This window comes from Nesoenas mayeri (assembly GCF_963082525.1).
Source record: "Nesoenas mayeri genome assembly, chromosome: 7".
Lineage (NCBI taxonomy): Eukaryota > Metazoa > Chordata > Aves > Columbiformes > Columbidae > Nesoenas > Nesoenas mayeri.
The window spans coordinates 35237669-35265327 of NC_137551.1; the positions used below are offsets into that span (position 1 = coordinate 35237669).

The window sequence follows — 27659 nt, forward strand, 5'->3', positions numbered from 1 at the left end:
GAGTGTGTTTCTGGGTAAATAAAGCCAGTGTAGGGAAGCCAGCAGAGACACATTCCGAAGTAAAACCATTAGGATTTATGACTTAAAATCATGATTCGACTGAATGCCAAGAGGGTGACTGAGATGACAAGCCTCTAAAATGTCCAGAGTTTTGTGTTGTGGCGTTTTTTATTCCCCTTTCTTTAGGTTGGTTGGTTGCTTTGGCGTTTGTGTTTGTTTTCACAGAAGCCTTACAGCTTTTTCTTTTCTTCCAGTGATCTTTCTTTGCTTGCTGTGTGATACTGGTCGCCAGCACCACAATGGGCAATGAGAACAGCAGTGCAGAAAACCAGGTGAGCATGACAGCGTTGGCTCCTTCCTTCCCTGCCAGCCCAGAGCAAACCCTACAGAAATGAGTTTCACCACCCGCTTACCCCATGTTTTTCTTCTGCTCCCAGTTACGCTCCTATTTAAGTGTCATTAATGGTAATTGAAGGTAACGTTTTGTTTGGTTGATTTTTTCCTTTGGCAATAACTTCTACATGGCACCAAGTGCTGGTGGTTGCTCCCTGGGGACACAGACATGAGTTGTGGAGGATCCCCATGGGGTGAGCAGGGCTGGAGCATCCCCCTCCCCAGCCTGGGAGTTGGGGGGCAGTTCGGGGTAACTAAGGGACAATCAGTGGCAGATGCAGCCTCCTACTGAGATGGATGGGCAAGAATGTCAGTCTGTGGGGGCCGTGGCTGTGGTGGAGCAGGACACCAAGACCCTACGGCATTGCTGGCGGAACTGGGATGGGATCTGGGCCATGGGCAGGATGGGGGGAAGTCCCAGGAGCCAGGTGATGTCTGTGGTGCCCTCAGAGCACTGAGAAATTTATACCTGTTTCACAAGGATGCGTTGTTGATGCATATTGGTGTGTGTTGATTTATTTTTAAACACTTGAAATGAAGGGAACGCATATGCCATGGCAAGTGGTATACAATTACATTAGAAGTTACTATGTTGATATAAGTTTGAATAAATGTTGTAATTCATTAATTTCAACAGTTAAAACACCAAGACGTGTTTCATTCCCTCTTCTTCCATACATTATGATAGACGATAAAATGCACTAATGTTAATTTTCCTTCCAATTCAGGTCTCAGCAGATCTGCTGTAGCTTGTGCATTGCAAAGTGCACCTTCTCAAGGGAATCAGTATTAAAATTTAGCCAGATTTTTCATAAGGAATTTTTAAAAGAAAAATCTTCTATGATTCTCAGTTGTTCTGCGCAAGTTGTATTGTTAGCCTGAGATTTGGTCCCAGCTTTTTTAAGGGATTGCAAAGAGGTGAATGTGTTAATTCCTATAACTAAGTAATGAGAATTTCTTCTCCAACGCATTCAACTTTCACTTAGGAAGTTTTTGAGTGTCAAATACATTTCTTCAGGAGTCCTCCTGAGGCTGAGAACACTTTAACTAAAGTTATTGAATTTATTAAGAAATTTAATAAAAAGCTTTTCTAATAAGGACAGTAAACTTCTTGTCTCCATTTCACACTAAAAAACAAACAAACACCCAAAACAAAACAAATGCTAGAAAATAAATGCTAGAAAACCAAATTACTTTAAAAGTCACTGTTATAAGAGAAAAAACAAGAAGTAATAATAAAATCTTAAAAGCTACTTAATCTGCTGAATAGCTATTGAAAATTATTGCTTAATGAATAGTGAAAATTTATGCACCCGGTGAAATGCTTAAATATGTTCATTTTTAGTTAGAAGTTCCCAGCGCAAATAAAGTCATCCTTATACCACCAAACCAAGGAGCACAGCAGGTAGTGGATGATGAACCTCGTTTGCATGGTTTGCATTTCAAAATGTCAGCATCAGCCTTGGCCGTGCTTTTTCTTCTGCATCTGCTTCTGGCTTTTGTTTTTCACACTGATGGGAAGTTTGTGAGGCAGCAACATTGAAGTTTTCATCAAGTTGTAAAAAACAAATCTGTTTTCTTTTAACTTTTTTTTACTTTGGTGGCAATCTACGCTTTGGAGAAACGGCCTCAATTTGACCCTCTTTGCATGCTGCTTTTCCTTCCAACTCTAACACAATTAAAATAGCTCAGTGGGTGTTGTTCTTCTACCAATTGACAGGAGCTGTTGTTTTTGTTTATGTATTTATCAGAGAACACCATGGCCCAGCTCTGGCTCTCAGCTGAGTCATTTGGAAGCCATACATATGGTTTGTATTAAAGATGGGAGAGCCTGCACTAAGTTTAGAACTCATTTAATAAGAGGGAAGATCCGTGGAATAAATGTGCTACTATGAAGGGTGTAGTGGGCACTTAAAAAGTAAATACCTAATCTGTCTCATAAAGACCAGCCTCTGAGGAAAATACAATTAAATTTAGTAGAAATGAGCAAAGGTAATGCTTGGATAAAATAAAGCTGGGGCCAGCAGCGTATTTAACAAAGTTATGTTATGTATATTCACCATGTTCTGGTTTGATGTAACAGAACGCAAAGTCCAGGCTGCTCAGAGGTTTTAGGTTTGTGCCTTGTCCTGTAGGAACAGCAAAGCTGGCTTCCAAACAAGGGGCTGTCAGTGGCAAAGCATGTTGGTCTTATCCCAAATATAACTAAATATAAGCTGGTTTTGAGGTGTATTTGCCTTGAAAAACAAAACTCCGCATGAAGAGAAATCTGTTTAAAATGAAAATGAAACAGTCTTGAAGAACAGGTATTTTTACACAGGTAAAATAGGGAAAATGCAGGGGAAGTGAAGGAAATGCTCCTTAATGGGAAGCTATGGAAAGTACCGCTAGGTCTCAGCCATCGTGCTGCCCATTAAACACATCTTCCTTCATCCATCCAAATGCATTGGGTGATATGAGGAATAACAAGGTCTGTCCTCAGGCTTTTTCCCTGACTTTTCTGGACAGCCAGATGTTCAAAAACAATCTGTGTGGCCATAATAAAATGAAAAGGCTCATAGTTTTGTAGACAGTGATGTATTTGTGTGCTTTCTCAGCCCTTGATACTCCTGATAGCCTGGGCTCAGATGCCAGCTGATAAAGTTCCACTTATAAACAAACCCAAACTTATTTTCTAATATGTAATTATTTTAACTCAGGTTTTTAATTGTTGCCCCTGTGAAGTTCTGAAGAGGAGAGCTGTAATCTTGCACAGCCTTTCTCATGAATACAGAAAAGCCAAAGTTACCAAGTAATTGTAAAGCTCTTTGAAGGTGAAAGCTGCTGCTGAATTGAAATTCTAGCAGCATGTATTTTGCTCCGCAGTTGAAGAGGGATTTTCAAAGTCAGTTACTGCATAAGTTATTCCTATATATTTTGCTTTGTCCTTTCTTCTCCTCTGTTTTCTGAATAAGTAACTAGCCAAACAAAGCAGGTTATCCCACATCTATGTTATCGTCCATTTCTCTTTAAACATAAATCTTAACATGTGACTATCTTTTTTGTTCTTGTTTGTTTTCTGCTGTGAAATGTATAAGGTACATGACATATGCATAGTGGCCAGAAGGACCAAAACTTCTGAAGCGTCTATTTGTCTGAAGCGTCATGTTGTGTCCCTGCTGGGGTTTCTGCATTTAACTGCTATGAATAAATATGGCTGCTGCACATTCTGTAGTTAATAATCTGCATTATGACTTATCCCATATTTCAACTTCTCTATGTCTGTGCAAAATGATGGATCTGGTTAGTTGACACGGTTCTTCTTTCAGATCCCAGCATTATGGGGATCAGCAGAGGGTGCACTGGGCACATTAGCAGCTTCCCAGCCTTTAGTCTCCATTCCCACAGATGAGAACTGGGCGAATTCCTCTGAGCTCAGGTGCTTAAACTGTGTGTTTACATACATTTTGAACAGTGCAAGAACATCTCTATACATTCCATTGCTTATATTCAATTTGGAACAAAAATACATTCCCACTTCCTGCATAATAATTCTGCCTATAGTGTTTTAATGAGGTACCTTATACAGGCTTATAAGTTTGTTGTATCCACGTCCTTCACCTCTTTTACTCCCTAAATTGTTGTTTCTTTCATTTTCCTTCCATTTCATCTGCTGTACATCAGGAGTGCACAGGACAGAACTGCCTCACATCCTTTAAGCCAATGTTTGCCCACAACAGGGTGTTGCTGGCATTTGGGTACTGGCCAGCGAGCCCATTATTGATGCTCACGTCATTCTAGCATCCCTCCTGTCACCATACTCATTAATGCTTACTTATAATCATAATTACTACTGGTCCAATATTCTATGGTGAGTAATGCCAAGTATTTGTTTGAGTTTACACAAAAAGAGCCTTGTCTCTTTTGAGAGACTTATATGTCCACTTATGCAAATGCAGCAAATTCTGGGACACTTCTCACTGCAATGAATAATTATTATACTTGTTCTTGTCTTCCTTGTGAATGAAGGAGGGAAGATGAAAGAAGAATAAAGATTCAAAGTTGTGACAGGGTTTTTAATTTGAAAGCATAGCGAACAGAAAATTGGAAGACTATTCCTTCTCTTCTGAATTAATGGTTAAAGCTTCCTTTGCAAATGTAATGCCACCACCACTTCTAATGGGAAACATACATTTATGGGTAGAGATGAAAAGTATTTTATATTTATCATATAATTGTTTACCACATTTCTCCATTTAGAAATAGTGTGAAAATGTTGCACCTTCATTTTCCACAGCTGTGGGTAGTTAGAAATTACTAGGCAAGCAAATGCTTTCAGCTGGGGAGCACAACAGGGTTTAGAACTCAGCTTGGAGATGATGTTGCCAATAGGACTTCATATAAATCTAACAGCATCTTCCTAAGTGCTTTATTGTTAGGCTGCTGAGAACCCCTCATCAGAAAGCTGCTTTAGCTAAAATTCTATTGACTGAAAACAGCGAGTTATAGGATGAAGATTCTTTTCCCAAGATAATCAACTTTATTCTTTTTCGTGCTGTATCTCATGCACCTGCTGTTGTTAAGCAAATTGTCTACATACTCATCAGGCCTTCATCCAGCTCCAGGAAAGGGACAAAGGAAAATAAGGACCTGCAGCAAGACTAGTGGATTTACAAGGATAATCAGGAATTCTCCTTTGACTGCTGAAAATAGATGATATAAACAGATGGAAAAATGTGGTTAACAAGAACCATGAAGCCAGTTACAGACATGGTTATGCTTCATTTAGCCCAGCGCAGACTAAGACTATGTTCAAACAGACCAAGGCTTAAACAGAGCAGCAAGTTTTTGAGAAGATACCTATGTTGACATGACAAGGACCTGAAGATAAACAGTTTAGTACCCTGAGCGGATGGGAAGGGTCATAAACACCAATAATGAAGCCTGAAGGTTTGAATTGCTTGTGCTGTAGCTGAGAAGTTGTATGTTTTGTGAAGAATGCTAAACCAAGGATAAGATGGTGACTATATATAAATATATATATGTACACATTCAGGGGGGAAAGAAACCCCTTTTCTCTAAAGAACAGTCGTAAGTACTTACAGTAGCATGTCATAACCAGCATTTTGAAAGTATTGTTGTTACTGTATCATATTTTGCTTTGCTTCTTGTATTTGTAAGAAGCAGATTAAATGAGGCTTCCACCAAATGCCAATTTTTGCATTCCTGTCCCTTTGAGGATTTGAATTAGAAAAGGCGTGAACTTAAAATTCTATTTCTGCAAGAGGCAAAGAAACCAAGGCAGAAGCAATGGCAAATTACACCATTACTGATTAAAAGAACCCCGACTGTAATTGCAAAAATCTATATAGAATCTCCCTTAAGCGAAGAGTCTGCTTTGTGCTTCCGATCATGTCATGATTCTATCCAACTGATCAAGGAGTTATAAAGTTCAGGCAAAAAACAAGAGTTCATGCCGATCATCCCCCTCTAAACTGCTGCACTCCAGCTGGCACTGAATCACGCAAACTGCTGCACAAGTTGTTTATTAAAATCAGAATTTAGCTCCCCTGCAATGTGACAGAGACAAGTTCTGGTGTAATTCTTCAGATCTTGATTGTCACATAGAGTTCAAGCTTGACCCAATGTCAGATACTGGTTTGTTACTCTCCTGTGATGGGTAGTTTGGCTGACCAATGTTTGCTGATTTGATTGAAAAGTTCTGATTGTTAAAGCAATATCAACTCATTACCTAATTTTTGTCTATTTTGGTACTATTTCTCCAAACTGTGGAGAAACAACGGTTCTCTGAGGATATAAAAACTGAAAAAGATAATTTACGGCTCAGTTACTGTATCTGTGGAACAGTAAGAAAACAAAAAATAGAAGAGCAAAAAAGTAGCTCCTAAAACCTACTCTGTCTTAAAAAAATTCAACAGCCACTTAAAAACCATGATTTTCCAACTGTGTGCCCTGTGCAATTCTGGTTTTAGAAAAATGCGAACTTTGAAAGTGTTCTTAAATCCGGTTTTCTGACATAGACTGGGTTATTCATCTGGATTGATTTCTAGCAAGTATCAGGTATTAGGCAGATTCATTAATGAGCTGTTATGTTAACTTGATTGTTTTAAGAATCACAGCGAGCCATTTTCTCAGTTTCATTTTCAAGGAATAGATTTAATGCTAAAGTTCAATAAAGATAATGAGGAATGGCCTATTGATTAAGGCTGTGGATGAACAACGTTTCACTCCCTGCCTCTACAGCCAGTCCTGCAGTGAAATGAGCAATTGCTATAAAATATTGCAGTGGGAACTTTCCAAAGAGCCCCATATGCAGCTTTTCTGCTCGATGCCACAGACGTGTGGCTGTGACAGGGGCAGTGTCCCCATCCTCCTGGGGCTGATCCTGAAATCGGAGCCTGGGTGCTGCGGGACCGACCTTTGCTCCGTGTCCCGGCATTCACCTGTTCCCGTCCCCAGAGGAGGTGGTGGCACGCAAACCAACGCTTCTCGCAGGCAAACTTTAAAAACCCCTATGAAAAAATAACAACTTGGGATGGAAGATATGGAGGAAAATAAAAGGTGAGTACTGGTTTATCAATTGAGGTTTGTAAAGGCTTATTCCAGCTTCCCCCCCAATTACTAGTGGGGGGTTAGTGGGAATGGAAACTTCATGTAACTCCTCAAATATTGTGTTAGACGAGTCAGAGCGATGGCATGTCCCAGCAACGGCTATAAAAGGATGTATGGCAGTGGAGGAATGTTGCGGAGGGCAGATGTAAAAGGAAACAACTTTTATTGAGGGAAAGGAGAAAGAGGAATCAAAGGCAGTTTGCTTATTTGGAGGGGTTTGAGTGTGAATGCTGCGGTTTATTAATAAAACCAGAGCCGATTTGTGCTCTGGGACCAGGAGCCTGGTAACTTGTTGAGACACAGGAGTTCTGGAATCGCGGTGACACAAGGATGTGGTGGTGCCTGATGCTGTTGTGGTGACTTTGAACCGAGAGGGGACAGTCCCTATTTTGGGGCTGCACTGTACACAGGCTCTTATGGAGCACTAAAGGAATTTTCTGGCATGGTAACTTCAGCCGGAGTACAGCAGAGCACATAATCCTTTTGGCTACAGTGTTAATGGAGTTCTCCTTCTTTTTTTTAAAAAAACTTTAAAGCTCCTGTTCAAAGTCAGCAGGAAAATAAAGTGATCCTGTAGATTTACTCTGTGTTCCTGCAGAGCCCAATACTTATGGAAAGGTTTAATGCAAATTACAGTTCCTATTTTGAGACGAGTTTTATTCATTTAAATAGTATGCTGGCTCAAAGGAAAAAAAAACTATGGGCTGTTTAGTTTTCCTTCTGTTGTTTGTGTAATGTCTGTAACAAACTTGGTGTGTTTGTTGTTGTTTTTTTAAATAATCCTAGATTTAAAGAAAAACTGCTGAGAACCTCTCTGTTCTGATTTTAATGCAATTATTTCTTCAAGTCTTTCTATTAAGTAACATTTTATACTCTCAGAATCCTTTTCAAAAAGGAGTATGCTACATTTGAAATTAATGTAGAGCAAATTTAGCTGCAAGGTTCTGTAGTAAATCACTTCAGAGGCCGTATGTGTTGGAACCTCAAAGTAATTTATTTAACAGCAGCTTTCTGATGATAGTTTTGAACAAAACGTAGTATTTCTAATTGTTTTCACAGATGTTAATTGAAAATAAAGCATGCTCTGTAAAGCGAGTTCAGCACCTGATTTGCATAAAAACCCTTAAATTTGAAAACTTGATAGAGAAATTCAATTAGGTTTTTCTGCTGGCTGGCAGGGATTCACAGAGCATGTTCTTTTGTGATGATTAAATTAATGCAGCAAATGTAGAAGACTAACATATAAAGCTTTCCTATGTCTTGGAATATTAGTAGTTCCTTCTGCATTAAAATATTTACAGTAAGGTGTATTTAAAATTATTAAAATCCTCCTTTGAGCTACTTTTGAAAATATACTTTCCTGGCCATGTGTGCTCTTGCCTGACTGGGTAAGGGGGCAACTTCACTATTTGATCATTCAAACATCCAACAGACAAGAAAGAAAAAGGGATGTCAACAATTCCAATTCCTCTCTGCTCCACCAGGAGCTACATTGCAAAGATTGTTTTAATATATGTTAAATATGGTCCTGTTCAGAATTGCAAGAATAAGAGTCAGATTTTTCCGCGGCCAATGACAGTTGCTTAGGGATGGCTGGGAGGTGAACTGCAGCTTCTTAAACATCAGATTGCTGAAAGCACAACATTATTTAAAGACAAGAAAAGTCAAAAAGAAGGAAAAAACCCCACCAGTCTCTCCCGGACAACTTATGGAAAATATTAAAAGTAGTTTTCAAAACAGTGCACATAAGTAACCAGTTTTGTTGTGATTGTTCTTCTTGCCATCTCGATCTGCCCCTCTGTTTTTGTTTAGATATTAAGATTTGGTGTAACAGCAGATAAAATCACTGGAACATGGGCCCTTCTCTGTGTCTTGTGTGGAAACATCCCAGTTTGGGTGGCATGAGGTGTCCATGTATAGCAGGCACATAGATGTCTGTAAGATGGAGTTAACTTGTGAATTATTAAATGAATAGTAAAAGTAAAATCCAGCAAATTTCCACCAAAATTATTCTGGCTCCAAAGTGTTCAGTGAAGGGAGTCAATGACAAATTAACCTGATTCCATGTTATGGTTTGAAACTGTCTTGAAATAATTGCACTGCTGACTTGTGAGTACCTACCAGGTGCAACCACTGAGTTAAGTCTCTTTATATTAATATTTGTTAATGCTATTTGAGCTTTGGTAGCAATGTGCTATGGGATTTATTGCATGACAGGCTGGTGAGTAGTGTTTCTTTCTAGTGCCATAATTGAGTGCTTGCTGCTGATGAGATTATCATGTGGCTGGTGGGATCCATGGCTGTGGATGGACACTCGGATACCTGTTCTTTGCACATAAAGCAGTTTTACTTTAGGGATTTGTGTGCGGGAGGCATCCCTTTTATGTTGTGGCTCCAAAAGTGGGATGACTGCAGGTCAGTAGAACAGAGGGTTAAAACCTAAAGGAGCCTTTGAGTTAAGTAGCTGATCTTATGAACAAGAGATTCATTACAAGCAATGTGTGGGTACTAAGAGTACAGTAGGTTAATAACTTAGTTCTTTGCTGTGTTCCTTTCTGCGATGGAAGATGACAGAGGCTTTAGAAGAAGGAGACAAAACAAGCAGCTCTTCATCTTCTGAAGAGAGACGTGAGGTGTTTCTCCTGCCTGGCAGCCAAATCAACTGAAGAAAATTTGAGGTGGTGGTAGTATTATAGAGAGGAGGGAAAATAAAGAATTTGTTCTCACAGCTCTTGCCAGCTGCTGGAGGCATCTGGACAAATTTGTAAATTGGCCTAATTTCTTGAGGTTCTTTGTGTGGTTCTCTCCACCCTCCCGGTCTTGCTGGGAAAGGAAAGGAGTCTTCAAATGGCCTGAAAATTATGCTGCTTTTGGCTGCTCCTGTGAGACATTCATTTGTGGCCGATCTCCCAGACTGACCCAGCTGGAGCTTGAGCAATAAGACGTGATACATCGACCAGGAGTGTGGGACTGTGGCTGCCTCGTGTGGCTTGTTGCGAGATCCCAACCCGCTGCCTTCTCTGTCCTGCTTCCCCGGCGAGTCACGGCTCTGCAGTCTGACTCTCCATGGCGTTGGGTCCATCTAGTTGAATTTTCTCTTCTGCCAAGGTATAAATACCTGAACCTTATCTTGTTGCGTTCTCTGAAGAGCATTGGACAAGCAGGAGAGGTTTTGGGGTACAGACAATGATAGTCTATGAGTGGCAGGTGGGCCATGAACATGCTCGAGCATGATCACATATGGCCCCCAAAGTCACTGCTGTGGTCAGCTCTCTCTCTCTCTCTCTCCTTCATATTGTCTCTCTCTCTCTCTCTCTCCTTCCTATTGTCTCTCTCTCTCTCTCCTTCCTATTGTCTCTCTCTCTCTCTCCTTCATATTGTGTCTCTCTCTCTCTTTCTCTCCCCTTCATTCTCTCTCTCTCTCTCTCTCCTTCTATATATATATATATATACACACATATTCTGGCTAGAAGAAACAAATTTCCTTGTATAAATCTTGATGTTCTAGTATTTTTTTTCCATATACTGTGATTTCAGGGCCAACATATATACTTAGATAAATATTCCAAATGCCAGATGTCAGCACATGCTGGGCAAGTGTTTAATAATCATGAAACCAAGAGCCTATCCCAGCGGAAAGCGGTGAGATAAAGGAGACTTCTGCAAACAGAGCTGTAGTGAAGGGGTTCCTCCAGGGAAAGGCAGAGGATATGAGAGTTAATCAAATTTGCCTTAAGTCTGAGGGAAGTCTTTTTGTATTTTGAGTATGTCCTGACCTTTCGGGTTGCTCGTTACATGAGCTGTTGTTGTCCACTGGGTGTCTCTCATTCCTGGCTCTGATCACAAGAAGCCTTTGACTGTGTGAGAGCTCACCATGTTCGGTTTTGTAAACGATGGCTACTTCTAGAGCAAAATAAACCTAAAAACTGAGAGTGAAGAAAACCCTAAGAGATTAATTGGAATTGTGTGCTGTGCATTTCATCGATATTATTCTGAAGTGGTTCCCCCCATCATCAGTGCATACATTTATGTGTTTTTACTTTAAGTGTGCTTTAGGCTTTTTACAGTCACAATTAAGAATTAAAACAACAGCGAATGTAAGTTGAGGGTGACCTGATTGAGCAGTTTTCTTTCTCTTTCACTATTGCTTGATGTGCCAGAGGATTTGAAATGGAGTTTCTTCATTTGGACTTCATTTTTTTTTTTCCACACTTAATTGTTTCTCTCAAGTTCTTTTGTTATACTTGAACACCCTCAGCTACCATTCAAAGCAGCTCTTACCAGCTCTTCTATGCCTTCTAAAGAAAAGAAAAACATTCAACAGAAAGGTGCCACTGCCTGTTGTAAGCAGCCTGACACATGAACAGGACTCTCTTCCTCCTGGAGCAAAACCAAGTTTGCAATAGTAACAAAATAAGGCTAACACGCTCATGTAGAGGCATGTCTCCGTGCATGAAGATTCTGGGTAAATATTTACCCTAGAGAAGAGATGACGCAGCATTCCCACATTTGTCTAACAGCATTTCTACAGTGATTTGCTACAGCAACTGCAGAATTTCCAGTAGCTGTTATTATGGCAAGGCAGAGCAGTGGGGATCAGCCCCTGCGTTTCAGGTCAGAGACACTCTGAGCTTTGCTGAAGTGGAAGGGAAAGAATCTGGACTTGGGTTCAAGTGCTGGGTCTTGACTGAGGTTGGCTTTATCTCTTAACTCCACTCCAAAGATACTGCTAATACTATGAGTGTCAAAGCTTGTTTCCATCCTTTCTCATTTTAAACTTGCTTTGCAAGGAAGCATTTGCCAGGTTTGGAAAAAGAGAAGACGATACCCTCATTGGGTTGGTAAAAGCTTTAGAACAATTGTTGCATTCTTCTCTCCCTGTTCTTTTCCTAGTATTTATTTTTGGCTCAACCACTTCCTTCTGTTTTTCTGTCATTAACAAAAAAAAAAATGGTTTGGCTTTGGAACCTGAAAATTCCATCGAAGTAGTGAAATCTACCACAGAAATCGTCCATCAGTGGGCAAAAAAACCCTCTTTATGCTTATGTATTCTCCAAAATTTCCTGTACGCCAAAGCAGCAGTAGCTATTTAAATATTGTTCTTTTTTTCATTCTAGAGCACTCCACAAGACTCAGAATTAGGCCAGACTCCTGGTAATGGGCACGGTTTACAAAGGAGCCCTCAGGAAAACAGCATAGAAAGATCTGGAGGTCAGGACATCTCAGGTCTTCTTCCTGCTGCTCTGCAACTGGCTGAGAGCACATCCCTGTCCCTTCCAGCACCCATCAGGTAAGAAATAGAGTTTCTTTCTGGGAACAGAATCGAAGCCCTGGTGCTGCTGATATAGCTGGGGGGTGTTCATTACATTTCTTTTCTTCCATAACTGATTTCCAGAATCTACCATCCTAATGGATGGTGATGACGCGGTCTTCACAATAACCTGATCAAACGAGCTGCTCACTGGTTACCAAACTGACTCTCTGACCTTACTGCAGAGCTCTCAATGAGACTCCAGCTGTTGTAGTAACCCCTGACCTAAGCTTCCTATGCTTTTTGCTCATACTAATAAACTCTCATCTGAGACAGAGAAACATCGAAGTTTTTTGTAGCCATATGTGATTGTGGAGATGTACACAATTGCAAAATGCCGTGCTCAGCTCTGTATAACAATCCTACTAAAAATTACAGACCCAGCTAATATTTATTAGCATTGCACTCTTCTAAATGTCTTTAAATCCACCTGATTAACTCCGAAAGCAGTCTGATTTATTTAAGGTATTCTCCAGTGCTATTAGGGATTGCAGAAGATAATGTAATCTGGATTTTATTAAATATCCCTAAGGGGATATTTCGTTTGAAGTGTTAATGCTTTTTACTTGGATTTTCCCATGCTACTCAAGTTTTAATCTGCTGTAATGAACAAATTATCTAATACCAGCATGATTTTAATGTAGCACTGAATACTTTCCAGATCATTAATGTTACCTGGGATAGAATGACAAATACAATTTAGAAGGAATACCAATAACTTGCTGATAAATGTGTAGGATTTTTAGGCTGTGGGCACCTTTTAGAGTGTTTTCACATATTTTCTTTATGATTGGGGAATTCACTGCAGAAAGATTCACTGCATCCTTTTCAAGTGTGGATGTGTGATTTGAGCCTTTGTCTGTTTCCACCAACCCCGGCTACCATTTCTGATTGCCACTGTCTTTAAAGATGTAAACTTGAGAAGTGAAAAACAAGAACCAACAACAGTCAAGGAAAATATTTCAAATGCTATTAAGTTAATGCCATCCCAGGCAATAAGCTCTTCTCATTTTATTTTTTTTTTTAATTAATAAGAAATTATGATGACTAAGCATGAAATTATTGATTTCATGCAACAGTTTGTGTCAGTTTTAAGTCCTTCCTTTTTGGAAGGAATAGTTTGTCTGTGATATGGAGCTCTTCCAGTTCAATAGGTTACCACTGGCACATCCTAGTTATTCACTGAAAATAATAAAGTCTGAGCAAGGTTAAGACTGTAAAGTCAATTTACAATGATAAAGGCGTTTTGACTTGAAGTTTAAAGTGATGAAAGGTTGCACTTCTTTCCTAGAGATCTATGACTATTTCTCTTCCAATGTGGCATCAATTTACTATATATATTAATAGCACCAGGTCCATACATGAACCATCTTCCTCAGATGAGTTCCTCGTGTCTTTAAGAGTGTCTCTCCATGTCGAATGAGGAAAGTCATAGATGTCATTCACACTAGTTAGAAAAAAGTGAGTTTGAAGTAGTGAGGTAAACTCAGACCAGAAGAGAGTTTTGGATGCATATTTTATCCATTTCTTATTATGGTTAAGAAATACTATACATATCCTCTAGCTTACAGTTTCTCTCAACAATATTGTGCATAATGACTATGTTGTGTATGTGTATGTATGTGTAAGCTACTTAAAATGTGATCGATTGTGATTTGTGACAACAGAATTGCCGTTTTTCTGCTGTTTTTATCAGCATGCAGGTTATATTATGGAAAGGGGAAAAGAGAATGGGGAGAGAAATGATAAGTGCCGGTAACTGCTGAATTTTAAATGTAGGCCTATCATGAGTAACATTCCTGCAAATTAGAGTTTTGTGAAACTGCAAAATGATGAGTATTAGACTGTGTACTTAGAACTGCAACACCATACAATCTTGGACCGACAAAGTTTGTGGCCTTATTGACATTCTCTCCCTTGAGAATGCAGAAATCTATTAAACATATTGCAAAACTTATATGCTGACTTGGACTTACTGGGACAGAGCAGAATTTAACCTTTAAATTATTGTACCCTTGCTATTCTTTTTCAAAACCTGCCACAGTTAGTATTGATACCGTAGGACCCACAACAGTGGTTTTTCAAAGTATTTAGTTTTTAATCTCAAAGTAGCAAGTGTGTTTCTTCTTCCCACTCTAGTGGTAGAAATAGCTGGTTAGTAGAGTCTGATCTGAAGCCAGAAGTCATGCGGGCCAGATAATTTTCTCTCTGTGGGTCTGGATTTCAGTGGAAGCAAAAGTGGAGGCTCCAGCTCTGAGCAGGATGAGGAGCACGAAGCATGAATGGAAAAATAACAAACGCTGGAGCGGAGGTGTGGTGTGCGATGGTTTACATTAGTGTCAGCAATTCCTGCATGTGCCTTTTGGCAGACTGTGTTAAGAAGCAAGTAGTTACACACTGGTGTGGTTTGAAACAACGGGCTGAGTACAGGTGATTAACGCAAGGCTACACTGTCGCCCACCCAGCATATTAAGCCTTCCAAACTGGTGTTAGAATGGGTCAGAGTAAGTAACAGAGACTGTGGGGTGAGGTTTCTTATCTTGACGTTTGAATATTTGTGGTTTGGCTGCAGCAAATGCAGTCTTGCTCTTTTTTTTTTTTATATTAGTGAAGGTATTTCTATATTGTTCTGTGACCAGTTTGCATGGTTTTTCAATGCGTTACTCAAAAACGGCATAGCTGTGGTACTTTAGACATCACTTTTCAAAATGGCAGTACCAAGAACGCTTAGGATTATATTCTAGCTGGCTAAAAGAGCTTTGCACCTCAGCATGCAAAATTATGACTCTTGTGAACTGAATGTTACGTGGATGAGTCAGCTTGAAGGGATTCACGAGATTCTTGTTTCAGGAAGCAAATTAGATGGGCAGGAGCTCAGGCAATTACTTTTTATTTCGCCTTACTCCTGAAGCTGCTGCCACATGCCTGTTTTGCGTGGCTTCTAAGTTATATACTGCCAAAATAGAAACAAAGACAATAAACGGAAAATCTTTGAAGTTTCAGATTCCAGGCTGTTTATTTTTAACTCGCTCCCGTATGCTGCTTTGAACACATCTTTTCCGCCCTGAAGTGAACTCTTACAGTCTTAGAGTGTATGACCTACCATCTTGGGATGGAGTGGAAAACTACTATTGGCTTTTTTCTAGTCTGTTAGGTGTCTTTCTTACAACCTCCACAAATTCTCAGAAATTGTTTCCATCACTTCTAAATGCTTATGGTTTAGAATTCACAATGTCTATTACTTATTTTAAAATACTCTGTTTCAGTCCAAGGTTTTTTACCTGTTTCTCACTAGTCCTGTATGCTGAAAAGTAACACCGTCAGCAATTAATCTGCAAACTTTCCATGTGAAATAAAAATGCTGAAGAAATAGAATAGTTAGTAAGCCTCAGGCTTTGCCTCAGTGTCTCAGTGAGATGTAACTGTGCCTTCCTGTGCACACACAGGAAAATGCCTGAGGAATACTTAGCTGGACAACTCTACCCTAGAAAAGCATTTGTTTTCTGGCAGGTTTAGGAAAAAGCAGAGACAGCATCAAAAGAAGCGTGGCCAGCAGGTGGAAGGGGTGACTCTGCCCCTCTGCTCTGGTGAGACCCCACCTGGAGTCCTGGGTCCAGCTCTGGAGCCCACAGCACAGGACAGACATAGACCTGCTGGAGAGGGGCCAGAGGAGCCACCAAGATGATCCTTGGATCATCTGGAACAGCTGGAACAGCTGGGAGCACAGGCTGAGAGAGCTGGGGTGTTCAGCTGGAGAAGAGAAGCTCTGAGGAGACCTTATTGCAACCTTTCTGTACTTAAAAGGGACTGATAGGAAAGACGGGGACAGATGTTTTAGCAGGGCCTGTTGCAATAGGGCAAGGAGAGATAGTTGTAAACTAAAAGAAGGTAGTTTCAGAGTAGATACAAGGAAGACATTTTTGCCCCTGAGGGTGGTGAGAGCCTGGCCCAGGTTGGCCAGAGAGGTGGTGGATGAACCATCCCTGGAGACATCTCAGGCCAGGCTGGACGGGGCTCTGAGCAACCTGATCTGGTGAAGATGTCCCTGCTCATGGCAGGAGTTGGACTGAACGGGTTTGGAAGGTCCCTTCCAACCCAAACTATCCTAAGATTCTATTAAAAGGTACACACCCAGTAGTTGTTCAGGGGAATAAGCACTTTTCATGGATGAACTTGGCTGCTCTCCCACCTCAAGTGCTGAGCACAGATCCTGTGGGACCCTCGGAGCCACTGCTGGAGCTGCTGCATGTCCCGTGGGACCCTCCGCTCGGTGCCATGCTGCCTGCTGACCCCCCACATATCTCCAACAGGGACCAGGAGCCGGCTATGGAACCGGAATTGAAGATCTGGCCATGTTTGCTGCAGCAGTAGTACAGCTTCCTTTTTAAATGTTAGAATGATTTAGTTCAGTCATACTTAAAATACTGCAGGCCGGGCATTTTATTCTCTGTATGGAACAAGGAGGCGAAAAGTGGTTGAGGGTGGGGGGAGAAGGGGAGGAGAGTTCCCAGGAGGGTCATATAGATCATTATTCCTGCTTCACTTTTTCCTGAAAGCTTAGATATTCGGGGAGGGCGGGGGAAGCTGGCTGCTGTTAGCAGCCCTTTAGCGATGATGGATTTCTCATGTGTTTGTTTACACTGAGAAGTTCAAATAGTGACTTGCTCTGCCTCTAAAACTCCGGCTTCTCTTTTTTTTAAAGGGGATGTGGAAATTATTTCCATGTTCCTAATTAACTTTCAGAACCTCTTAGGGACAGATTGAAGTGCCGGATTCTTTAAGTCCTCCACTATATGTCCAAATGTGTAAACTCAAAATGTAGACGCCGATCTCTTGTGTGTCAGGGGAAACAGAACAGAAACATTTGAGAAGCGGCTCTAAGTGTGGCACAGTTGCAGAGCTGCCTGTGCATTTGTCCCCTTCAGTGCTTTCTAAATTCATCCTCGGATTTCAGGCTCTTATCCTCCTGGGAACACAACCACTCAGGCTGGGGGTTACATCAGTATGGATGGCAGCCATACGTGACCTCTGGGTTCCATCAGCACTTGGTGTTTTTTCCCTCGTAAGCATGACTGGTTTGCAAAGGCTGCCTGTCCTTTCAACAAATACTGCATGTTTCAGAAGGAAAGCAAAAGCATAAGGAAAGGAAGTTTCAAGTTATCTACGATTTTCTGTTGTTGGAACATCATTTCTTGTCATTTATCAAGCAGGCTTAACATCTTTGGGTGTTTCTACCCCCAACCCCTCCAGTTTCCCTGCAGATAGTAAACACCAGTCAAAGAGTTTTTGTCTAGCTGCTGCTGCTTGTATCTTCTGTCTCCTTGCCTTTGCTATGGATGGTAAAACAGAGTAATGGAAGTTCCAATTTCAGGCTGGTAGATCGGATATGGCTCTTAATCTGGAATTATTTGTGGGAAATGCACCATAAATCACTGATTTCTTAACATCCTTTATAGATTCACACCCTAAACACAAACCAGGCGGTGCTGTCCTAATAAACATCTCAGTAACTGGGCAGTACTCTTTAATTTGTTCCAGGATAATTTGAACTTGCCACAATATATTTTGAAGGTGGAAGAGGATAACTACAGGTATTAAAAATTAATTGGTAAATTCACAATGTGCTTCCAAACAAGCAATTTCTCAGTAATTATTTATGCAAAACAAACGCTTCGCACATATAAAGATTTAACTCATTGTTAATTGATGTTGTGACTGGAAGGGTAACGTTCATATGGTCAGTATGTTAAGACCTTGAACTTGCAAATCCTTAATTGTGTGCTTAACTTCTTAAGATAAGGGAAAAGTTCCCTTTGATAACTCTTGAGTGCAGCGGGACACTTGCATATTTCAAATTACATATACATCTGGGTCTTTGAATGACTGCATTTTCTCTTTCTTTTAAACATATCATAAAATATGTGCAGCAATTTCTTTCTAGCAAAATGTCTCATGTCCTAAGCCGTACATGAACTACGAGAAACTCTGATGTTCTTTCATGCTTTGTCATTTGCATGTTTTATTTTAAATATGAATGAATTTTCCCCTTAAATATGGCTAGCTAGTTCAGGTTACAAACAAAAGAGATCAAGTAACCACAAAAGAGAACACATTTTATTTTCCTATATTAAAAAGAAACGCAGCTTTTAGGGTCATAGCTTCATGTTGGTAATATTGAATGCGTTGTCTGAAAATACATAGTCTCTGCTGGTAATTATTGATTACTAATACATTTTCATGTAGGTTGAGTTTTACTTGGAGGAATTATCTTCAGCATGTGGTGTCATTTCCCTATAGTGTTATTCCCTTTAAAAAGAGTGGAAGATAATGGGACTAGGTGTGACCTGAAGAGGTCATCTAGTCCATCCTTCTGCCCTAAAGCAGATCAACTGTGCTTAAGTCATTCCCAACAGATGTTTGCCTCACCCCAGCAGCGTCTTGCAGGCAGAAAAGATTACAAGAAATGAAAAGGAAGATGTAGGATATGTTGCCTGTACAGTTTCCTTCATTACCTACATCAGAAAGAGAAACATAAATGGAGATATCCTAACAGGTCAGTGGGGATGTGTCTTATTATGATTGGAAACTTGAATCTTTCAATTCTCTTTTATGTCCTGAGTAAAATATTGAAGCTAGCTGAAGTAGCACAGACAATGAATGTGTACTACTTCATCCCAAAAGTCACAGTTTAAGTTGCCAAGCACTGTTATTTTAATCCTGTTCAGCACAAATCAATTACAAAGTTGTTCCAATTCCTTCATCCACTCCTGAGTAAAATGAACAAGTTTTTGGCATTATCCAACACCAGAAAAATTGTATTAGTTGGTTCATATTGCTGAATAGGTTAGTTTATCTTTCCTTGAACCTGCTAAGTCACAGATATACTACTATGACTCTTTACTCAGCAGCAGAGAATTCATGGGTTTAGCAATTGTATTCCAAAAACTTAGCCACTGCAAATGTATTTGGAACTGTTTCATATTTAACAGTTGCAAATAGAAATCCAACGTAACAAAGAAGTAACATCTGTAAAGATCTTAGAGAAACTTCAGTCAGCTGAAATGTGCAAAATGCAAAAATATAATGATGTATTGCCTCTGTGATGAACATTAACAGTGTTTCAATCTCACATTTATTACCATGCTTTTTCTAACTCAGATGGGATTGGCAAGTAAAGAATTGTAGGTTAAAGGTAAGCGATAAAGAGAAACTGTCATTGTAGGTGGTGTTTTCCACTTTTTCTAACACTCAGTTTCACAAAGGTCAAAGGACAACCTGCACCCACCCTTATTCTTGCCCTGAACGCCATGTGTCTGACAGCATCATTGCTTCCAGGTTGAAGAACCCCACGCACACAACTGCTAAATAGCAATTTAATCTCTAGGAAGATAAACCTGCAGCACAAACAAAAAGCTGGAATGGCAATTGACTCCCACTTTTCCCTCCCCAACTCAGTGTTGTGGTTTCTGCCCCTTCTTCTTTAATTAAGAGTCCCTGAGTGCAAAGTTAATGTCAAATGATAAAGTCTATTCCTTCCTTAGGGGAAGCCTCTTGGCATCTCCCCGTTGTTTGTGCATGTCCCATCATACCTCATGTTGTCAGTGATCCAGCAAACACCAGATATTGCATTGCCACTCTTGTTGTTCCTAGTGTCAGTAAGATTTGTATGGATAGGTGTCTATCATGTGCTAGGAAAATCCAATTGAAAAAAAAAGGGGGCAAAATAATTTTTTAAAGTTTAAATAAAATGTATTGGTATTATAGATTAAATGTGCAAACTGATGCCAAGGATTGCTGAAATTTGTTTAAACTATAAATTAATAGTATGGTATGGATATTTTACCTTGAATTTAAGGCTTAACCCAAATATAGGCAAATTTCAATAGCTCTTTAAGGACTAGGAAATTTTTTATGATGAGGGTGGTAAAACCCTGTCCCAGGTTGGCCAGAGAGGTGGTGGATGAACCATCCCTGGAGACATCCCAGGCCAGGCTGGACGGGGCTCTGAGCAACCTGAGCTGGTGAAGATGTCCCTGCTCATGGCAGGGGGGGTACTGGGGGAGCTTTGAAGGTCCCTTCCAACCCAAACTGTTCTATGGTTCTACGATTTTCCATTGTAATGACTCTGAAGGAGGTTTTTAGGATCTAAGACAGACCTGAGCTGCAGGGACCTGATATCTGGGCACTGGCTCACTCCTCCATCAAGTGTTTTGTGTGTAAAACTTGGGCAGAGAAGGGGACAGATGCTTCTTGGATCTTGCTTTGGAATTCCTTGTCAAGTAAACCATGCCCCTTTCTCCTAGGTGCAATTCTACATTCAGTTTTGGATTGATATTTCACTCCATGTTATCTAAGGCAGTGAAAATATGCCCAGGGAGGTGAGGGAGAGAACAAGGTTAAACTATTTTATCACCTACAAACCTGGCTGTGAAAACTGAGGGCCACATAGTGCACATGAAAAGTATTAAAAATAACTTCTCCTTCTCTGCAGTTAGTGCACGCACATCATCTCTACTTCTATCTAATCTTCAATGGGTGGGGAGAGAGATCATACAAATGGTTATAGCTTATATGCACTGAAATCAAACAATAAAGCAATAAAATTACCTTGTAGGGTGTGTGTTATTGTATGGCAACGTCATTTGGCAGGGTGAGACCTTTCACCTTTTGGAGAGAACCAACTGTGCTGATTAGCTGGAGAAAACATTCAACAGATGGGCCCTTCTTAATCTTCTGCTACACAACAGAAGTATCACCAGATAACAGCAGTTACTGTAGATCACACAGCCTTTAGCTTTGGACAAAATAGTCTCATAGAAGCAGAAATTAAAAACCTTTATTTGAGGTACTGGTGCTTTTTTCCAGTATTTTTGTCACTTGTCCCCATGTTGCTCCTTTAGTTTGTTAGATGTATGTCCCCTCTCTCCATGTTTAATTAACACAGATTTTGGTCACAAGCGTGGTGACTGTCAGGTAAGACTGGGAATGTGTTTTCCAAAATGAGCATTTAAACCACTGTAGTATGTGTCTGATGGTTTAGCTCCTGAAAGCACATTATCAGCTTCTCAGTGCATGTACTGCATGGCTTTGAAACATCAATGGCATGAATTGTTTTTATTCTTTGCTTCATATTCTTTGCTTCTTTATTGATGTGAAACAAATAAACATTTCCATTGTTGGCAGCATCAGTAATGAAGGCACCAGTAGCTACAGCGCTGAAGATTTATCCAATCCAATTTCAAGCGTGGTGTCTTCAGAGGTGACAGGACAGAACAGGATCTTTGGAGAACACGGAGGACAAACGAGCTCTAATTACTTAAAGCAGGCAACTGAAGCAAGAGGGGGAAGTCTGCCTGCCTTGGTGCCTTCAGCACACTGTGCCAAAGAACACGTCACAGCAGATCTCACCAGCAGCAATGACAAGTTACCAACCTCGAACTGCGATGAAGCAGTGCCATCCCCAGGTCCAGCGGACAGCAAAGAAGAAGGAACAGCACACGCTGTACCTGTGGACAGAGGCCCAAAATGTGATTACATTGCTGCAGCTTGTAAGGAAAACAGTGAGAATGATCCCAGAAACCCACGCCTGGAGCCCACCCCTCCTGAAATGCAAGGCGCTGTGCAAATGAATTTGAGTGAATTAGGCTCGCTCTGGCAGGGTGACCAGCTGGGTGACATGAGGGAAGCCCAGGGCAGCATGTTTCCCCTGGGTAAAGAAGCAGGAGATTATTTTACTGCTCAGGAGAGAGCAGTTTTGGAAGTAGGTCAGCCTCAAACTGTAATGCAGCAAGGTAGACAGAACACAGATGGTGGAGAGGGTGTGCTAATGAAAAAGGAAACCTTAATCCTAAATTATCCAGCAACAGGAGGCTCAGACAGTGAAAAATTTGGAGCAATTGTGAATGTTCAGGGCTTCGCTGAGATCAGTGAAGTCTGTAATCTACAGATGGGGGCTGTAACAACGGCTAAAGGGGATGAGGCAAACCCAGCTCTATCTGGAAGCAAAGGGGAGCAGTCAGAAGCCTGTACTTTAATGTCAGAATTGCCTTCCAACCCTCCAAATCTCTTCTTGGTACCAAAACCTGAAGAGCCTTCGAGGGAATATGTGCCTGGAAATGACTCTCAAGATGCAGTGAGGAGTGAAGCAGTGAAAACAGCCTCTGAAAAAAACAAACCTGTTTTTCAAAGGGAGCTTCAAAAGGAGACTGAGCTTGTTAGTGCTGAGCTTTTCAGTGTGCCTTTATCATTTAAGCGAGAAGAAGAACAAAACTCGGCTGTCACGACTGAAAGCCCAAAAGATGAAGCCGGTAGCAATGAAATTATAAAAGCTGATGATGTGTCTAGAGAAAGCACCACACTTTCTGAAACAGAAAGCATTATCAGTCCCACCAAGGAAAATTCCCTGGTAGATAAAAGATTATTACTGGAAGAATATGCATTAAATACTTCTCTGAGCAGATCCACAGAGCTAAATCAAAAAGAAACTGAGGCAAGTCTAATGGGAGAGAAAAACAAAATCCGAACAGAAGAGGCACAAGTGATAGAAACCAGTGAATTGTTTGAGGGGTCAAGTGGGGCAGAAAGACAACTATTGAACTCTGTTAGTAGCCACGACCAGGACACAGAATGTACCTACTTGAAATACAGTCCTGAAGAACTCAGTCTTTGTGAAAAGACTTCAACAGGTGACCTATGGGAAGAGGCTGGAGGAAAGCCTCTGAATTTACACAGTAACTTTAAATCACCCAAAGGCAATGCACAGTCTCTTGGTTGTAAACCTGAACAACACATGAATAAAGAGAAAACAGCTGCCAGAGGTGACCTGGAGAATAAGCTCGTGGGTTCACTACAGTTTCCAAGGGAAGAATGTCCGCTGAGTCTTGATTGCTTTAATACTGAGGCAGAAGACAAAACTTCAGGCCAGCCAGGCTGTAGCGGGGCTGAAAAGGTTTGTTTAGCCAGTGCACACAGTTCCCTGCTCCTCCACCCTCAGAACAATAATATTAAGCAGAGTAAGCAGGATGAACCCTGGGAAAAGGCTTTTGCTAGAGAAACTGTGTTAGAATCTGAATGCAAATCGGAGAGTCCAGAAAAAACAGAGACCCATAGCAAGTTAGAAGAGAGTGCAGAAATGTCCACATCAAAACTCGAGCTCCAGGGCTTGAATGGGTTGGCAGGGACTGAGAGTTGTGTGGCTTTACAAACTGAGGTGGCCTCACGGGTTTCAGAAAGCAAAGATGTTGGTGATGTGCCTTGCAGGGATCCAGAGCAAGGACCAGGCAGTGCTATGGATGGTAAAGAAAATGAGGATGTTCGACAGGAGAAGCACCCAACTGCATCGAAAAGTTTAGTGGTGGACACAGGTTTGGCACTGAAAAGTGAGTGTGAATCAGATGTGGCGATGGAAGCTACACTGGAGCAAGTGGCTACAGAAGGTCGCAGAAACATGGCAATGGCTTGTTCAGAAACCTCCCAAGCTGTGGTCGGTATTTCAGATCACACTCCTCAGCAAGTTCATGAGGAGGACGGGGGTGACGGCCACATCAGTGGAAACAGCTGCCCCTCTGAGAGTGACACACGTGGCTCCTCGGGGGCCCTGGGGTGCAGCATCAGAGAGCTGCAGGAAAATGCAGATGTTCCAGCTGCTCTTCCCCAAGCGGAGCAAATGGAGAAGTCACTGCCTGTTGCTGGTGACAGTGACTGCATTTCAAATACAGGAGACGAACAACAGGAGCAGCGGAGCAGCCTGACAACTGTCACAAGAGCAGATGATCAGGAACACAAAGAAAGGGCTCTAAAACCTGAACGGCCATTGGACCTAAATGATCACAGCAACATACCAGAAATACCTCTAAACATTTCAAACAACCTTAATAAAGACTTTTCTGTGCCAGGTGCAGCACCGATCCAATGCGACTCCGACACGGCAAAAGCGAAGGAGAAGGATAAAAGCAGTGCCCTGGTGTCAGGGGGTGTGTGCAGCAGCGAACATGGGCAAAATACTTCTGGTGTGACCATGCTTAATTTGCAAGATTGCAACTGGCAAAACAAAACTGATCTCAAGGCAGAAGAAAACTGCCGCAGTAAGCAAAACTCCAACAAGCCCGAGCAGGGTAATAATTCTTTGATCTCAGCTAGTCAGCATGAAGCAGCGTGTCACGCCGATACGTTTTCTAAAGAATCTGACAAGAATGAACAGCCAGGCAGCGTATGCTGGATAAAGGATAACACTGGTGAGAGCTGTGCTGCTGCTATAAACGCCCTTCCTGGGATGCAGAATTCAGCAAGTGCCACTAACACATCACAGGCTTTGCCAAGTGATACAGAAATAGCACGTACTTCTGATAATTCTGAGAAAAATGGGCCTCAAATATCTCATCCAGAAACTCAAGGGAAAATGCCATTAATGGCAAAAAAATCAGGAAAGATTGAAGGTGTGACTGCTGATGGGGGGATCATGCATGAAGATGGAAAGATGGAAAGTTGCGAGGATGGTGCTTCTGTCACAGAAACAAGTGATAAAGGTCTAGGGGCACAAGGATCTCCTTCACCATTACAGGCACATGGGGAAGTAATTCCCCCTGATAAGTTGTATAAATCCAGCTGTGATCGAAAGACACCAGAGGAGCCTGGTTATTGTCAAGCAAATTTTACAGCACAGACCTCTGCACTCGGCCATCCCAACCAGCAAACCAGAACCAATATGAACAGTGGCACCGGAGGGGAATTACTAAATAATGAGCTGGAATTTGTAACATGCCAAAACGCCTTAGAAGGAAACTCTAATTTGCAGATGGCTGCAGGTTCTCAGGTGTCTGAGCACTTGGGTCCTTCACCCAGGGTAAACGCAGGTAAAACAGCAAATTCAGAAAACAGCCCTGTGGGGAGTATGGGTGTGAATGAAAAAGATACTCCAGACCAAAGTTTTCAGGGTGATGGAGACAGAAGTTTAGCCCTGCCAGAGACTTTAAATTTGGGGCAGAGTACAGGAAACTTATCACAGTTCAATTGTGAGAAGCTGAAGAAAGAGATCTCTGCAATTAAATCCAAAGAAACAAAAAGTGAGGTAAACTTCAAAGCACAGCAAAGTGACAGTTCAGCAGAGTCTTTCTTCACTCTCCGTGCTCTAGAAGGGAAGCTGCTGAGCCTTTCATCTGCGGGTAAACAAGGAGGCTGTAATGAGGAAATTGCAACCAATATTAGCGGAGATGACAAGTGCAGTAAGATCTTAGAGAAACCTGGGAATTCAGAAAAAATGGAAGAGCTTTCAGAAGAGAATAATAACATAAGCGGGGCAGAGATCAGTATTTCTGAGCAGTCTGTGGAGAACTCTGGAAGGGAGCATGAGGCTCTGACTTGCAGCTCTCTGGACATCGGCTCCAGCCTCCCAGGCTTTAGGGACCAGATCAGCCAGATATTTAAAACAACTGTCCACAGCACACTGAGTGCTGAATTACCCCAACTTTTGTCCGAAAACCATGCAGGCTTCAGGCAGAGTCCAGCGGCCGAGGACACAGCACAACTATGCGGTGCTGAGAACTTTTCAGAATCAAACAAGGAGGGTGAAGGAGCTCCCGGAGGCACCCCAGAAGCAGAGGGGCAAGAGTTGTCTTTAGCTACTGAGAACTCCTGCAGAGCTGCCGAAGGTAAATCTCTGCAACAAGAAAACACGGTGGCAGAGCTGCCACCAGCAAGTCTCCGGGATGCTGAGAAAAACACGCAGCCCAGTGGCTGTTTAGAGGTGATCCCCAGCTTGGATGGCACCGCACCTGCTGAACCCACCCTGGAAAACCTGCGAAAGCCGCACAAAACCACGGAGCATCCAGAGAGCAGCGAGATGGAAAGAAAGGAAGACGTGTGTGCTGGTGGCAATGATCCTGAATCGCTAATAAGCTTAGAGATAAAGAAGCAAGGACCGGCTTCATTTGATGGGGCAGCTGCTGAGAACTTCCCTGAATATTCTGACAATAAGCAGCAACCCACGGTAGCTGTTATCTCCACAGGCGATGTGCAGGAGAGTGACTTAGAAGATGCTGCTACCACAGAGGGAAATAACTTAATTACAGAGTGTGGTGCAGAACCAGCTTCATCTGAAGAGGATGTAAGTCTTCCTACTGAACAGTGCCGGGATCCTAAGCCAAATGAACAGGAGAAATGTGAGCACGGTGATCCAGACACTGCCAAGAGCATCTCTGACATGGCAGCTTCAACACTTGTCCCAGGAGGATCTCACAGTCATGAAAAATTGCCAGACAACTTTAATGTGTCACCTGGGGAAACCCAGGAGACAAACATTCACAGCAATTTTATGCATGACATTAAGTCTCAGAGTGACATGGAGATGATACAGGATGATCCATTAAATAGGAAATGCTTGGAAACATCAGAAAATTCACAAGATGCACAACAAGCAAAGGAAGTGAATGTGCACGGGTTAATAGATTACTTAAAAAATGAAGTAAGCCAGGAAGATTGCTTGCAAACTGTCTTTAAACTTGAATCTAGCAATGTGGCTGAGGGAGATGTAAGAGAAAACAGCGACACAGTGCTAAGCACAGCAAAAATAGGTAAAGAAAAACCTGGAGACATGCCTGAAACAGGTACTGCAAGGATGTTAGTCACTGGGGAAGGTGACTTAGCTTTAAACAGGAGCACTGAAGAGCAGGAGTCAGACCTGGACAAAAATCACTCTCCAGCCATTTCTGTGATGGAGCAGGGTGAGGATTCTGCATGTACAGATACCACTGTTGCTGAAAATCAGCCCAACAAGATGAATTCGGAAGATGAAAGCTCACTTCAGGATACCAAAAGAAAGCTATCACCGCTTGCATCAACTGAGCCCAAGAGCCCCGACCTCGATGAACTTCAGGACGCAGAATCACCTGCTGAAAGGTATTTGCTTTAAATTACTATGTGAAATGGTTGTCAGGACCCTGGGGCTGGATAGGGATACAGTTTTCAAGGTGGTTACCCATTGTTTGGGAGGGCATGGCAGTTACTCTGTTCTTAAATTTCTACTAAATTTGTGTTGCTTCTAAATGTGGACTAAGTGGAAAAAACCTGAAGCAATTTGTAAGGGCAGAGGGGTCCTAAAACCTGAGGAGCACAATTCTTACCTGTTCCATGTGCTGGTCCAGATTCCTGCCCTTCCCTGTGTGGATTTGCTCACGCTCCCCAGTGTGCACATCTCATAGCCTAAAGTTAGACAAACAAATAGCACTTCCCTAGCCTTAAGTTAGTAGGTTTTTGCCTAAGTTTTGGTGACCTAGTTAAATGCGACCTGCAGCACTCATTTGGTGAATTGCAGTATTTAAAAACAAGCCTACAGTTTAACCCAATTACA

At 41.6% G+C, this 27659-nt stretch overlaps 1 protein-coding gene across 1 annotated transcript in view; it reads left to right on the forward strand.

Annotated features, from left to right (window-relative positions):
- Positions 1-299: 299 nt before the first annotated feature.
- TACC2 (transforming acidic coiled-coil containing protein 2) overlaps positions 300-27659 on the forward strand; it is a gene marked incomplete at both ends in the record, with an annotated part of 126031 nt that continues 98671 nt past the window's right edge. The window contains 4 exons of the mRNA XM_080348321.1: positions 300-332; positions 1739-1798; positions 12123-12295; positions 21500-27208. Of these exons, the coding sequence (XP_080204447.1) occupies positions 300-332; positions 1739-1798; positions 12123-12295; positions 21500-27208 (5975 nt within the window). The remainder of the gene's footprint in view (positions 333-1738; positions 1799-12122; positions 12296-21499; positions 27209-27659) is intronic.